Source organism: Leptosomus discolor, chromosome 3, assembly GCF_034619465.1.
Source record: "Leptosomus discolor isolate bLepDis1 chromosome 3, bLepDis1.hap2, whole genome shotgun sequence".
Classification (NCBI taxonomy): domain Eukaryota; kingdom Metazoa; phylum Chordata; class Aves; order Leptosomiformes; family Leptosomidae; genus Leptosomus; species Leptosomus discolor.
Genome location: NC_141393.1, coordinates 43,278,020 through 43,291,559, shown reverse-complemented (window position 1 = coordinate 43,291,559; position 13,540 = coordinate 43,278,020). Strand labels below are relative to the sequence as shown.

At 39.8% G+C, this 13,540-nt stretch overlaps 1 protein-coding gene across 1 annotated transcript in view; it reads right to left on the bottom strand.

Moving 5' to 3' along the window:
* The window catches only part of INO80 (INO80 complex ATPase subunit), a 59,222-nt gene that overhangs the window by 18,008 nt on the left and 27,674 nt on the right, over positions 1-13,540 (bottom strand). The window contains exons 24-25 of the mRNA XM_086462363.1: positions 10,958-11,098; positions 5,579-5,804 (exon numbers count right to left, since the gene is read on the bottom strand). Of these exons, the coding sequence (XP_086318489.1) occupies positions 5,579-5,804; positions 10,958-11,098 (367 nt within the window). The remainder of the gene's footprint in view (positions 1-5,578; positions 5,805-10,957; positions 11,099-13,540) is intronic.

Genomic DNA, 13,540 nt, shown 5'->3' with positions numbered 1-13,540 from the left:
GGAAGAAACTGCAACATCCCTTCTGGCTGACACGTACAATCAGACAGTTAACAATAACTTTCTTTTGCTGGGATGGGAGTAGATGAATACACCCACTTGGCAAAATTGCATCACAGATTGATCTCTTCACGAGTATGGATTCAATCCTTTTTTGGACAGCCATTTCCCCCACCAGTTCAATAACCACAACATGCCTTGACAGTTGAAAAAATTTTTCTCCACACATTAAAGTGCTGTCCTTTGGACATTTGCTGCTATCTGCTACTGACCTTCAGACTTACTCTCCACAGATCTACTTTCAAGATCAAACCCCTCACCAACATGGAAAGTGAAGAACAGTTCTCTGGGTCACTGTAAAGTAACAGCCCCTTCACAGCACTGCCCTAACTTTTCTTTTTCTTCCCTGCCCTCCACTTTTTGGGTTGTGGTGGGGTTTTTTTGTTTAAGAAATATTTCCAGATGGCAATCTTTTAAGTCACTTCAGATTTTATACTTCATGTCCTCTCTATTTCAGCACTGCTCATGAAGTATTTTTCAGGAAGGACATCTTCCTGTTGGCACATTCTGTACATAAACTTCAGTAAACAATACATTACTGCTGAAAGAGGATGAAGAGAAATTTCTTCCAAAAAGTTATCTGTTGGAAAGGCCACCGATGATTCTTTATTCTTTGAGATGTCTGAATTTAGGTTTACAGCCAAAACGGAAAGTCGACAACTGCAGATGGTGCAGGCTAGTACAGAATCCAAATATTTTCAACATGTCTAGCAGGTACCACTCTCTAACGTCTAGCAGGTAACACTTCTGCAGGCTTCTCATAGCACAGAATGAATTGATGGGCTGAAGAAAATCCAGCTTTCTGTAAGGCAGTTAACTGTCTTGCACGATATTCCAATTAAAAAAAAAGTATATACAAAAAATTCATTCATCTGAGCACCATGCATTTTAATATACCTAGTGGAAAAGAGGAGTACAGATCACACAACAGCACTCCTAAAAAGATCTTATGAGCACAGCAAGCAACACAGTCCATGAGTGCCCAAGTGCAGTGATGTGGCACAGAGGTCTAAGTCTGATTTTCGCATGTACAGCCAGGGGTTTGCTGAGAAAAGCAGGAATGTAGTTGTTGTTCTATACCTAATTCAAAAGATGGTTTTTAAAATGACCTGCCTAGGTTTAGTATACCTTTCAGAAAGGTTGTGAAAACCAGAAAGTGTTCATGAAAAATCTCCATGATTTCAGTGTGTTCAAAAACTTTTCCTGCAATAAGGGAGTTTAGAAGCTTGATCCATTTCAATTTTTCAAAGAGCAACTGGCACTATTCAAGGTTGTTCTTTTGGTTTTTAACAACTGAAGAGAACTTTATACTAGGAGAGAGAGGCACAGTATCCAGTGACTTGTTAAAACTGTAAAAGCAAGGCATGCTTCCCTCTCATTCTTCCAATACTGAGGAAAATTTAGTCAGCAACACTTTTATCCAGAAACATGGTGGATTCTTCATTGCTTCAGTATGTCAACCAAGAACTCTGACAAAAATATCCTTCAGCTTAAATATAAATAATGCACTTGATACTGGAATTAGTGGGATTTACATTAGGACATGAGAAGATGCAGTCCTGCTTTCTGAATTTCAAAAAAATTATTAGTTATTATATTTGCAGTATAAGCCAATGCTGTGAATGCTCTCTCCTTTGGTAAGTTTAGGGCCATGGTCCTGCAATTCACTAGCTAAGAATCCAAGACAAGGGAGCTCTGCTCTTTCTTGTTTGTCTGCCCATCTAGATAATCACTCTTTTTCTCCAATTTGCTCTCCCTTTTTGATAGCGATCTTGTTGCTTTGCCAGGAGTGCAAGTGCCACATCATTGCTTGAACTGTTAGCAACTACCTTAGGGAATCCATCAACTAGAGAGCCAAGCCAAGCACATACTGCAAGGAAAACTCCCAAGACCACAAGCTCAGGCTGGCACTTGTTCAAAGTGTAACACAATGTATGATGACACACTCATCTGTAGAACAGAACTCAGTCTCAATTACATACAAATAGTTAACAGTTTCATGCATTCTTCCAAGGAAAACTAAACTTTGAACTTAAGCAATTAAGTAAAAATAGAAATGACTTATGGTTATTGGGTTTTAAAAATAGGTCTATGTAAGCCAAAAACTCTGCACAGAATGAATGTTTACTCTTTATACAAAATGCTATTCTTCCCTTTAAATCCATACAGCCATGACATTCCGCTTTTATTCTAATTGGTCAGCTTGCTTGCTATTTCAGAATGAATTGAGTGAAACAACATGAAAAGTCTAGATATACATGACAATCTAACATGATTATTAACCAAAAGCCATCTGACCGGAAGGAAACTGAGAGAACAAACAGGGTCTGTTCAAAAGTCAACCTCGACTGACTCAGATTAACACACTAGCAAGTTTCCAAAGTTAAAATGCTCCTGGTTTTCCTCACACAGGCATGAATACGTAGAATTAAGTTTGGTAACTGGAAATGATGTGTGTCCTTTGCTGCTGGCTCCTCAGGTCTCCATTGTGTACGTTACTATTTTTAAATAGCAATAAAATGCAAATTACAAGTAAAGAACTTATTTGCAGACGGTCTTACAGTCTGAAAAGTTAGCAACCTGTTAAGAGGTCATAATTTGTCCAATAGCTCAGCATCAGAGCAGACTGCACTGGTTAGAAAGTGGGTTGCTTTATTCTTTTAGGAAAGCAAAACAGAACTAACGAAAAAAAGATTTATCATCTCTGGAAGAGAAAACCATTTGTCTTTAACCTGCATGCTATCTTGATACCATTGTGTTTTCCAAGATCAAATATTTTTGCATGCTTTAAGCCTGCCACCTAGTGCTTCAAAGCACAAATTCTGGAAAGCGGGAACAGAAAATGTGTTACTTTATTCATGTCATCTTCAGAAAACACCGTAATTACTCAAAAGAGGGGGGATAGTGGCAGAAAGTGTCTTCCACCTCTAGTTTCTCTCACTTATATTTCTCATTCCCTTTTACCCTGGGGGAAGAAAAAGACAGTTTATTTCATTTTAAATGGGATTTCCAAAACTGGCAATTCTACATTTTCCATTTTTAATGATCAGTGAAAACTTCCAACTACAATGTCTTTGGATTTTTTTTTTTTTTTTTTTTTTTTTTTAATAGCATCAAATGAACTTTTAAAGTTTTAAGCAGGTCAGGAGATAGACGTCCTGGACTGCACATCAAAGAACTTTCCCTAGGACAGAATTTTTGGGTTCTTCAGCACTGTATAAAATAGGTAAGAGAACTAGATCAAAAAGAAAGTAATGGTCAAATCATATTATATGGCTTTCAGTCTGGGAAAAAAAAAAAAAAAAAGAAAAAAAAAAAGAAAGAAAGAAAGAAAGAAAGAGAGTCCCTGCCTCCGGCCACGAAGGGATATGCACACAAGTTATCTACAAGGGGATACAGTGGGATCCTATGGCCTGGGAAGAACAGTTACAAATGACTGTGACTCAAAATAACCCTTGTCAGGAGGCTCTGGCCGATGAGTGTAGCTGGGCTCACTGCTCTCTGGAGAATGAGAAAAAGTGCCTCTGGACATGCAAAAAGCAGAGGAAAGAGAGATAAAGTCTGGGTTCCAGTTGACACCCCTGGTTCCCCTCCCGACAGTCTGCACAGCACAATGGGGTCAATGAGGAGCTAGCTGGCTCTCACAGTAAACAGCCAGTAAGGCCGGTGCTTTTTATCGATGCTAAAAGGACTCAGACACTTCCTGCCATTTAATCCAGGACCATTTTTCTTTCAAAGAACAGGAAAAGCCTCAAGAGATTCCCACAGTGATCGCAGCTGAGCCTGCTGCCAGGGTACTGGGAACGCTGAGTCTGGGAGAGGATAGATCAGGGTTAGGAGAGTACGTATCCTCTTTTCTTCTTGGCACCTATTTACCGCAGACCTTCACACCTACGATTCCATTTGACACTTGCTAGACCGGAGCCTTGTAAATGGCTCCTTCAGCACATCAGTCACTTTCTGTAATGCACTGTGCCTGCTCCTGTATGTACAAACACAGCTGTCCTGTTGTGGTATGTGTCCTCTCCTCTTTGACTAAGTTTAGGTTTGAATGCTACTTTCCACCTAAGTAAAACACAGCTGTACAAAACTACTTTTTTTTAAATCCACTTTTAGCTCCAACACCTCCTCCTAATTAAGCCAGCTTTACATAACACACTTATCCCAACCAAATTCTTTGTTGTGCTTTGACAAACATTTGCCTAACCTTGCACCTATTCACTCACTTCTGTAAGCTTCCTGTACCTCATCTTTATTCCTCTACAAATTTTTGCTGATGACGAAGTAATCAGCTTAAAATGGAAGTCTTTTCGAGAGAATGCAGCCCTCTCTCCATTCTACACCAGCTACTTTTCTTCCTTTCTCTATCTATGCCTTCTACCTTAATTAATCCCTTTACTATTTTCCTCCTTTCTGCTACTGCAATTCATTTGCTGTTTCCAAATAATTGATAAACAACTCAATGAATTCCTGAAGAAACTACAAAATCATGAACTGTCATTGAACATTAATCTAGGGCAAGCTCACAAAAAATGGTTTCTCCATTACATAGACACAAACATGCATGTGCTTCAAATGACTCCAAGTACTTATGAGGTACCTTCTTAAACCGGACTACAGCAAGCAAAAGGCCATCTTCCTTTTACTGCACTAACTTCCCCTGCCAAACATCCTTGACCCAAAAGGGTCTGGGAATAACTTAGCATCTGGCAGTGTAAGCTGTTTTTCCTCTTGGCTATCTCTCAGATCTCTAGTACTTTCTGCAGAACCCTGCTCACTGCTCAGGACCATCTTCCGATAGCTAGTGTGTCCAGCCCATGAAAGTCACTGCAGTACTGGCAATCAAATTCTAGCAAATCTTGGATTACTTTAATTTTAGGAAAAAATGAAGTGCATTTACTTTACTAGTACATTGGTAACTTTTTCCCCACTTTACCAGGAAATATGAATTAAGTCTTATTCCAGCTGAAACTCAGTAAATCCCTCATGCCTTGTCTTCCAGGCCAATTTCCTCTGAACTTGCTCCCCAAACCCATCCTTCTCATGGCAAACTGGTACAAATAACGTTTGTCCCTTCACTAGGAAGGCCAACAAAAGATCTCACAGATCAATACGAAGGTCTTCCAATACACTAGGAGGCAAGGTATAGCTGTTACTTTTCCTGCAATTTTCTGTCTTCAACCTCAAAATAGTATTTGGTTGTGAGAGCAGACTGTGCTTTAGTAAGTAAATCCATCTCTTTACAGTCATTTGCAGAGCTGACATGCTAAGAGAGGTTTGTAAGCATCAGAAAAGTTGTATTAGACTTGTTCAGTATCCATTGACAGCTTTACTCCACACAGAGGATATGAAATCACAGTGTATTTTAAGATACTAGGGTTAACTTTCACTCAGGAGGAAAAACAAACACACAACCACACCCCACCACCACTCAAAAAGCCCATAACCAAGCATATTACCACCAAAGAGCAGATGTTCATATTTATCTCATCTCTGCTCCCATGACAACCTCCAAACTTACCTGGTATCCTGATAAAAGACCAGCCGTTCTGAGGTCTGATCCCTAATAGCCCTCCTGGATACTCTGGGAAGAACCGGGAGCACTGCCTCAGCCACTCGGCTGCTAGCTCAGGGGCTCCATTGAGTACACACTGCTTTGCTTCAAGACTTCCTCCTTCCTTTAGTGCTCTGCGCTCATATTCTGCACTTCGGTCATTGCAGTAGAACTCCAGTGGCACAGCTGTTACCTACAAGTAAAATAATAATCAATAGTCTTGTTCAGATTTCCCCTCATCCCCAAATTCCCAGTTCAGGCACCTTCCCACTGGATCAAATTTTAAAAGTCAAATAATTACTGACATGTACAAATGCAAAATCATCTTAAACTGGCTTAAAATAAGCAAAGATGCAACATCTCCCCACACCACAAAAAACAGTCCTATGAATGACCAAGCACAGACTACTTGCCTTTTGATAGATAAACAATGCCTTGGGCCAAATGCTACACAACTGATAGCAAAGAGAATAATATCCTTGCTGCACCACTCATTTTGCCTAGATTTCTTTATTTTTTAGTTTGCCCTTCACAGTCAAGTATCTACCTAGCACAGATGAGATTTACATATCGTCCTTAACAGAAATTAATGTGGTAATTTAAAATCAGGAAGATACACAAGTTAGAAAGGAAAAAAATCAACAGGAAGACAGCCCCATTTTGGAACAGCACATTTCTTGGGCTTGACAGCTGATCTGAACACAAGTGGGCGACAGAAACAGTGCAAGTGAGCACAGGGTGACCTTCTTCTGGCCGTTCCATGAATCCCTTGCCTTACTACCTGCTTCAGTACATACAACCCAGCTGGACAGACCAGTGTTGCAAACACAGGAACTCTGATTTCGCATTATGTGAGCTATTCTGGAATGGCTCCATCACTTTAACTCCCCCTGCTCTGCCCCACCTACCCAAATCTGGATGGCGTGTGGAAGGTACATGTTAGCTGGACAGCTGTATGCCCACTGGCTGTAAGGTCCTCCAGCAGACAAGCCTGTCCTTTGTACAATATATAGCTTTCTCTTATATCTCCCTTACTAGGGTAAGGGACAACTTCAAGATACCAAAGTAATAAAATCCCAAAGCATAACTGAGCCATGGTACATACCAGGACAGCCTACTCTGCTGGGTTTTTCTTCAGGTACTTCACCAAGAGTTAAATCGCATGATCCAAAGCAAATACAACAATTACAACGCTTTAACTCAAATACACAACAATTCACTATCTAGCACAAGAATCTTTCCAACAAAAATGCAGACCACCAACTACTTCCTCCTGTCTTTTCTGAATACAGGTCTGTTTTGGGCCAAGGTTCTGGGGTAAGCATTTACAAAATCTATTTATAACCTAATCTACAAAAGAAAGCTAGTAGAAACTTTCACATACTATCAAGAGACTTAATAACACATTGTAACTCACTCAAAAATGAAAATAAAACCTAGTATAATCAAATAACCTTACAGCATGGGCTTAAAACAGAGAAAAGTCATAAATTTGCAATGCTTTGTTGGTTTCTTCACCAATATAGGAAGCAAATAAATCACTACTTTAGCAGTCATCATTGGTTTTATTTCAAAAGCACAATTAAAAAAAAAAAATCATCCACGTAGACTCATGTAAGTTAAAAACATTATCATGAATCCTAATACGGCAAAATGAACACATTACCTAGGGGGCTATGAAAAGCAAAATAACAAATGAAAAGGAACACAAAGGAAATCAAACTTGTGAAAGTTTTCACGTTTTAAAGGAGACAGCTGCATAGGAAGAAACAGCACGGGAGTCTGCAGGGTTTGATGGTAAACATTAAGTAGCTGAGTTTCTGGAGAATCAAGAAAGGCTGGAATTGGTTTGATAACTGGACAATTGAAACATTAAATGCAATGAAGAACTACCTCTGTACCGCAGCCAATAAGCTTTATGAATTTGAAGGATAATGAATTGTTTGGTACAGGTTACTCTGGCATGACACAATTTACTGCTAGATACTGAGAATAACATATACAACATCATACCATGCAAACGAAAATATTTTAATGGCTTAACTAAATGATAAGCAATAAAATAGCTTAAATATCAACAGTTTTAAATACTGTACTCTAAAACTGTTAAGATGAAGGGATCAACCCACACCTCTGGACAGACTGCCTGCTATCTTAGATGTTGGCTGCTGCTCTCTGAACATTTACCAGCTAACTCAAAGTGAAAGGTATCAAGCAAGATCTTCTCAGTGGAAGCCTGTGGCCCCTCCTGTTCTACAGGAGCTCTCTTCCAATAGCAGAAATTAATCTCACAGAGACTTATTGTGGCAAGGGCAAATCAAGCACTTAAACAGATTCATAAGCACAATCAAAAAGCATACAAAATTGTAGCAATAATGGTAAAGCTATTGTTTTGCAAGATGCCAAGAGCTATTTGGTGGGACACTGGAAGAGGCTGCCCAGAGAAGCTGTGGCTGCCCCCTCCCTGGCAGTGTTCAAGGCCAGGTTGGATAGGGCTTTGAGCAACCTGGTCCAGTGGAAGGTGTCCCTTCCTGGTAGGGGGGCTGGAACTGGATGAGCTTTAAAGTCTCTTCCAACCCAAACCGTTCTATAATTTTTAAACCGGATTGGCTTGTAAGTCTATGCACACAGTCATATGAAACACTGCAAATTGAAAGGGACTGTGTTAAATAAGACTTTGTATACATTCCTGCTACTAGACACTGTTAAGAGTTGATGCTATCTCGTGCTGCCATCTGCAGTCAAAGCATGGGACTGTCTTTTGCAGGAGAGGGCAAAAACCTCTCACAATTCATGTCTTGTTCCCTGAAGAGTGATGTAGACCACAACGACGGTACCGACTTAGGTTGTTTCTTTTAAAGAACACTATTAATCGTCACATTTCAGTTCGTATTTCTACACTGGATAGACTGGAACAAATACTCTTCCAGGCACAGACCACCTGTCAGATTTATTTACAGGACACCTAGGACCAGCAGCCACTACACACAAAACAGAGCAGACTGTTTTCTAACACAGAAATCTGGTTTATCTACTGAAATCAATACAGAGATTCGCACACTAGGTTTTTAAAAAGAAAAATAAAATCACATCATAAAATTCTATAAGCTACATTTCAATAGTACTTCAGCTAAAGGAAGAGCTAGTAGGAGACAATATTGAGACAAACTCTGTGTGCGCCTCAGTGCAACTTCTATATTTACAAGAACAAATCTTCCCATGTAGGAAGTATGCCTGTGTAGCACTGGACATCTGAGGACTATCTTTTCTGTCAGGTCCACACTTTTTTAAATGCATACACACACTTCTAGGGTACAGCTCTGTCTTTTTTAAATGGCCTTACAAGAAAATCCAACACATTTCTGAAACAGATCAAAAAAATCTTCCGTTCAAGCTTGTTCATGCTTCTCCTCTCTCCTTTTTGTCATGGCACAGTTCAAGTTTTTCTTTTCCCAGGCTTTTTTTTGTGGTCTTACTCATAACAAAAGGTAGTGTACCCTTAGTACTAAACCTTCCTATGTCAAAATGTTCTTGTCAAACTGACTGAATGTAACAGTCTTGTTTCAGAAATACATTAAAAAAAAAAAAAATACAGTGACAGGGATACATGACTGCATTGCCACCTTAAATTCACCAACTTAGGGTAATCGTAAAATGCTTCCTGCATTTATCTCCACACAAAGTTGACCTTTCAGACATAGTGAGATGCCCAAAACCACTTCTGACCACAATACCTCTGGCACACTGGGATCTACTGAGCTGCTAAACTAAAACAAACAACATTTCTCTAAATCAAATTAATCAACAATTTAATGAATACAAGAATACAAGATCCATCCTCCAAGTTACTTTTTTTTGTGATTGAGGCCTGTCTGCACTCAGGAAAATTGCCTGCATAGAAAGAAAACTACAACACTAAAGTGTCCCCCCTCACCACTACCCCCACCCCTGCCAGCTGCTACATAAACATACACTCCTATTTCTATTATTCGCTCCATTAACTTCCCCAAATTCATCGCAGGTCAAACAACAACAGAAGGCTATTTTTTCTCAGAACATATGTGCTCTTTCTGCTGTTTCAGGTCTTCTACACTCCTGCCAAAAGTTTCTAACAAGTGTAAAATTAAGTCTTTGTATTCCTAGACACAAAAAGCCATGCCTCCACTTAATCATTTTTATACACCACCCAAGCCAAAACAAGCAACTTGTATTCACTAGAATATATTTAGGTATGATCTCTCCTCGTCTTTACCTTCCTATCTAGTCTTCTGAACCCCTCTCCTCTCTTCCTAATGTATAGGAAGTATTCAACATCATCATCTGCAATGCAAATTTCAGTACAAAGGGCAAGAGATCAGAGCAATCTGAAGAAGTGGTTTTCACAATTTACTCTCAGAATAACTGCTTGTTCTTGAACCAGGTAATATGCTGTGACTGGGAAGCGATACGTGACTTGAGAATTCAGTTCGATTCCTGGGCCCCAGACCTGCAGGCACAGATGAACTGAGCTACAGGAGCATGTAGGCGATAAGCAGAGTTTTACTTGCCATACTCCCTTCTCCAGATGCCAATGCGTAATCGCACATGCAGCCCCACTTGATCAAGCCTACAGCAATTATATCAACAGTAATTAAAGAATATAGCATCTGGGTAGCCTGCTAAGATAAGTACATTTTGTCCAGCTTTGTCAAGATCCAACAACATGGAATGAAAACAATAGCCATAGACTTAGGAAGGTCTCTTGTGTCTGCCCAGGAAACTTCAGCTGAAGTAATTTCAAAATTCAGTTAATAGTTGATGGACAATCTCAAGCAGTACCACTTAATCCAAAAGATTTAGAAAATGCCAACTCATATAATCCTTATATATTGCAATTTAGCGTTTCCTTTTTGAAGCATAAGCTGACAGAATGAGAGAAAATGAAGATCCTTTTCAAAAACACATTGCTCCTCAGCCTGCTTTTGTCATCAGAGTTGACCAAACAATCAACCCATTCTGTTCATATCATACCATATCATCTCCCCTTAGATTACTGGGGAATAATCAACCTGCCAATCTCTTCCATAATTTTACTGCTTTTGGTATTAGGATAGAAAGTAAAATCTATGTATCTCAGCATAACTCCTGTTGGGTGCATATTAAAGTTTTTCTTTTCCCTTCAGTACACATTACAGTCACTTCCCCTATGAAAAAACCCACTATTGAATACAGTAGCAAAAGGATATCCTCACAAAAGTCTTACCCAACCAAAAGAAACTAATAGATCATCCTGTTCCTAAGGCACAATTCTAACAAGATTTAAAACACAATAGAAAATACATAATTTACAACTTAACTTGGACTTACCCGTGGACTGGCTATGCACAGGAAGGACGGCAGCTCAGTCACCTGACAGCACCGTACACATGAGGTAGCTGATCTCCTTCGATGTATGACATGATCTGAATAGCCAGTCACTGCTTTACAGGGGCTACTGAAGACAAGGTTCTGAAAACAAAATTAAAATTAAAAAGTTACTATGTCTACAAAGAAAAACTCCTCTTAAATCTTGTAACCGCCCATAAGAAAAACAAAGGGCATTCACCAACAGTTTCTCTTTGAAAAAGGAAACTCTACTCATCTTCTGCAGTGACAACATACAGGATCTCTGTGTAATTATCAGAACACTCAAATCCTGAAATGGGTGAAACCAGAATAGCTAGATCAATACTTGCCTTTATGCCCAGTTGGAACCAGAAACAAGTTTTTCCTTCTTTGAACTTTTTGACTGTAGCTTTTATAATGAAGGAAATACAGGAATATTCTAGCAGGTCTGACCCTCAAGATGTTTTCTAGCCTCTCCTTTATGTATTCTGAAGTATAGGCAAAATGATATTTGGCAGAAAAAAATATTTAAAACTCTAAATGAGACTGGATTGGTATCTTTGGACTTTCACCTTTTCCAACCTTTTTGTCTTTTCCTGTGCAAAATGGCTCCGAATTTTATCCTGAAGACTTTCAAGGTGCTAGCTTGGTTACACACACACTCCCATGTGTAAAACCTGGAACTTGGCACAAGTGTATCAATGTCCTTTTGATCAGAAAAATATATTAACTCAAAAGTGGGGGCACTGAGATGACACTGCAGTTTAAAGAACAGAGAGTTCTTTGAAGATGCTCAACTCTACAAAGAAAAATGATAGAAAACTAATTTTTCTTCGCTTATATCAGTTATATTTCCTTTTTGGTTTAAATATCTGCATCAAACAACGAAATAAACTGCTTATAGACTAAGCCATTTTTGCTACTTAGTTTTTATTCTGACTCTTCTATATTCATAGCAACTGATCATTACTGTTATGTATAACTGTCTCCCATAGTATGCATAGCATTATTCTGCACACTGTAGGAAATCAGCAACAATTTTAGAAATACGAAAAGGTATACCTCTTTGCCATGAGACTACAGGATGTGCCCTCCTGACTACTCTAGCAGTTCACTTCTGTAAAATGTAAACAGTATCTAAAACTTTGGCATTGGCCCCAGGTCCTAATGCACCAAAATTAACTGCATGCTACTTTTTCTTTATAGAGCCTCCCAATTTTTTAAAATCGCAGTGTTTGAAGTTCTAAACATCAGGGTACATGACAGAAGCAGACACCTTGTTTACCATGTCGTACACTGCATATGCGCATTTCTATGTATGTCAAAATACGCTAGAAAAACATCCACAGCAGTAGTCTATTATGGATCATGCATTCTGGGCCCTTTCTATTTCCAGATGTAGATGCACTGGGCAAGATGCAGATGGCTAGCACAAATAATTTGGAACCCACTGACAAGGAAGAAAAATAGTCTTACTGTACATAAGTGCTAGCACCCCCTAAGAAATACAGTCAGTCAATCCTACCATGTAAATGGGTCTTTCAGCTGCTACCAGTGTGATTCGTGGTCTGGAAATGGCAAAAAAAAAGTCCATACTCTCTGTCTAATCATCTGCTCCTTTATATAAAAGGTGAGAGCAGAAAAAGCAGAGAGTAACCTTTCATCGACACTTAGCAAGGCTAAAAAATACAGGTCAAAGCTTGGGCCACACTGGATAATGTGAAGTGATTCCCAAACCAGGCTTTTACTCAGCTGGCAATTCTTTATCAGTAATGCTGGCTTAAGCAACAATCACTTCACATGTTCTCTCCTGTCCCCGTGGAGCCCTTTCTTGTTGGCCTAGTTGTCTGCACTCGTTAAGACGCTGATCAAAATGAAAACAAACCCTTGCCCCTCCATTCCAAGTTAGTTTTGTGATCTGTTTCACCACCTGGTAAAACAGGCTGTGTGCTGAAACAGCAGAGTGGGAAACGCAAGGCTGGTTGTATATGTCTGCAGACAACAGATGTGAACACCGGCTTACTCATCTAAGGGCCAGGAATGGTGGCAACAAAGCACCAGCACAGCTGCTGAAAATGGGAGTCCCTTCCCATGACATATTTGTGCCATTTCTTGTGCTATTTTAGCAGCTGTCACACCCCTCCAGAAGCCTACTTAGCTACATATCTAGTCAAAGAACAAATTCAACAGCCATGAAAACAGAAAGTTTTCTGCAGTTGTTTCATACAGGGATGTGACAGTGCAAGCCCACATCAGCAGAGGCAGGATTCAGTGGCTGGGAGTAAAGAAAGGACATCAAGAGTCAGAGGGGAAGACCGACTTCCCTCTCAGCAACAGCAGGCTACTGGATGGACTTGGAACATCTGCTTTACCTCGAAGCCCCTCTCTTCCACCCCCCTGGCACACACACTGGGCGTACAGCTGATTTTACAAAGAGGCATCAGCATTGCATGCAGTCACAAGAGCTTTCCACTGAGTCTTACGACAGCAAGCGCTGGCATACCTGTTGTGGCCCTGGTCATTAGAGGGGTTGGGTAACTTTATTTCCTGGAAAGCGAGAATACA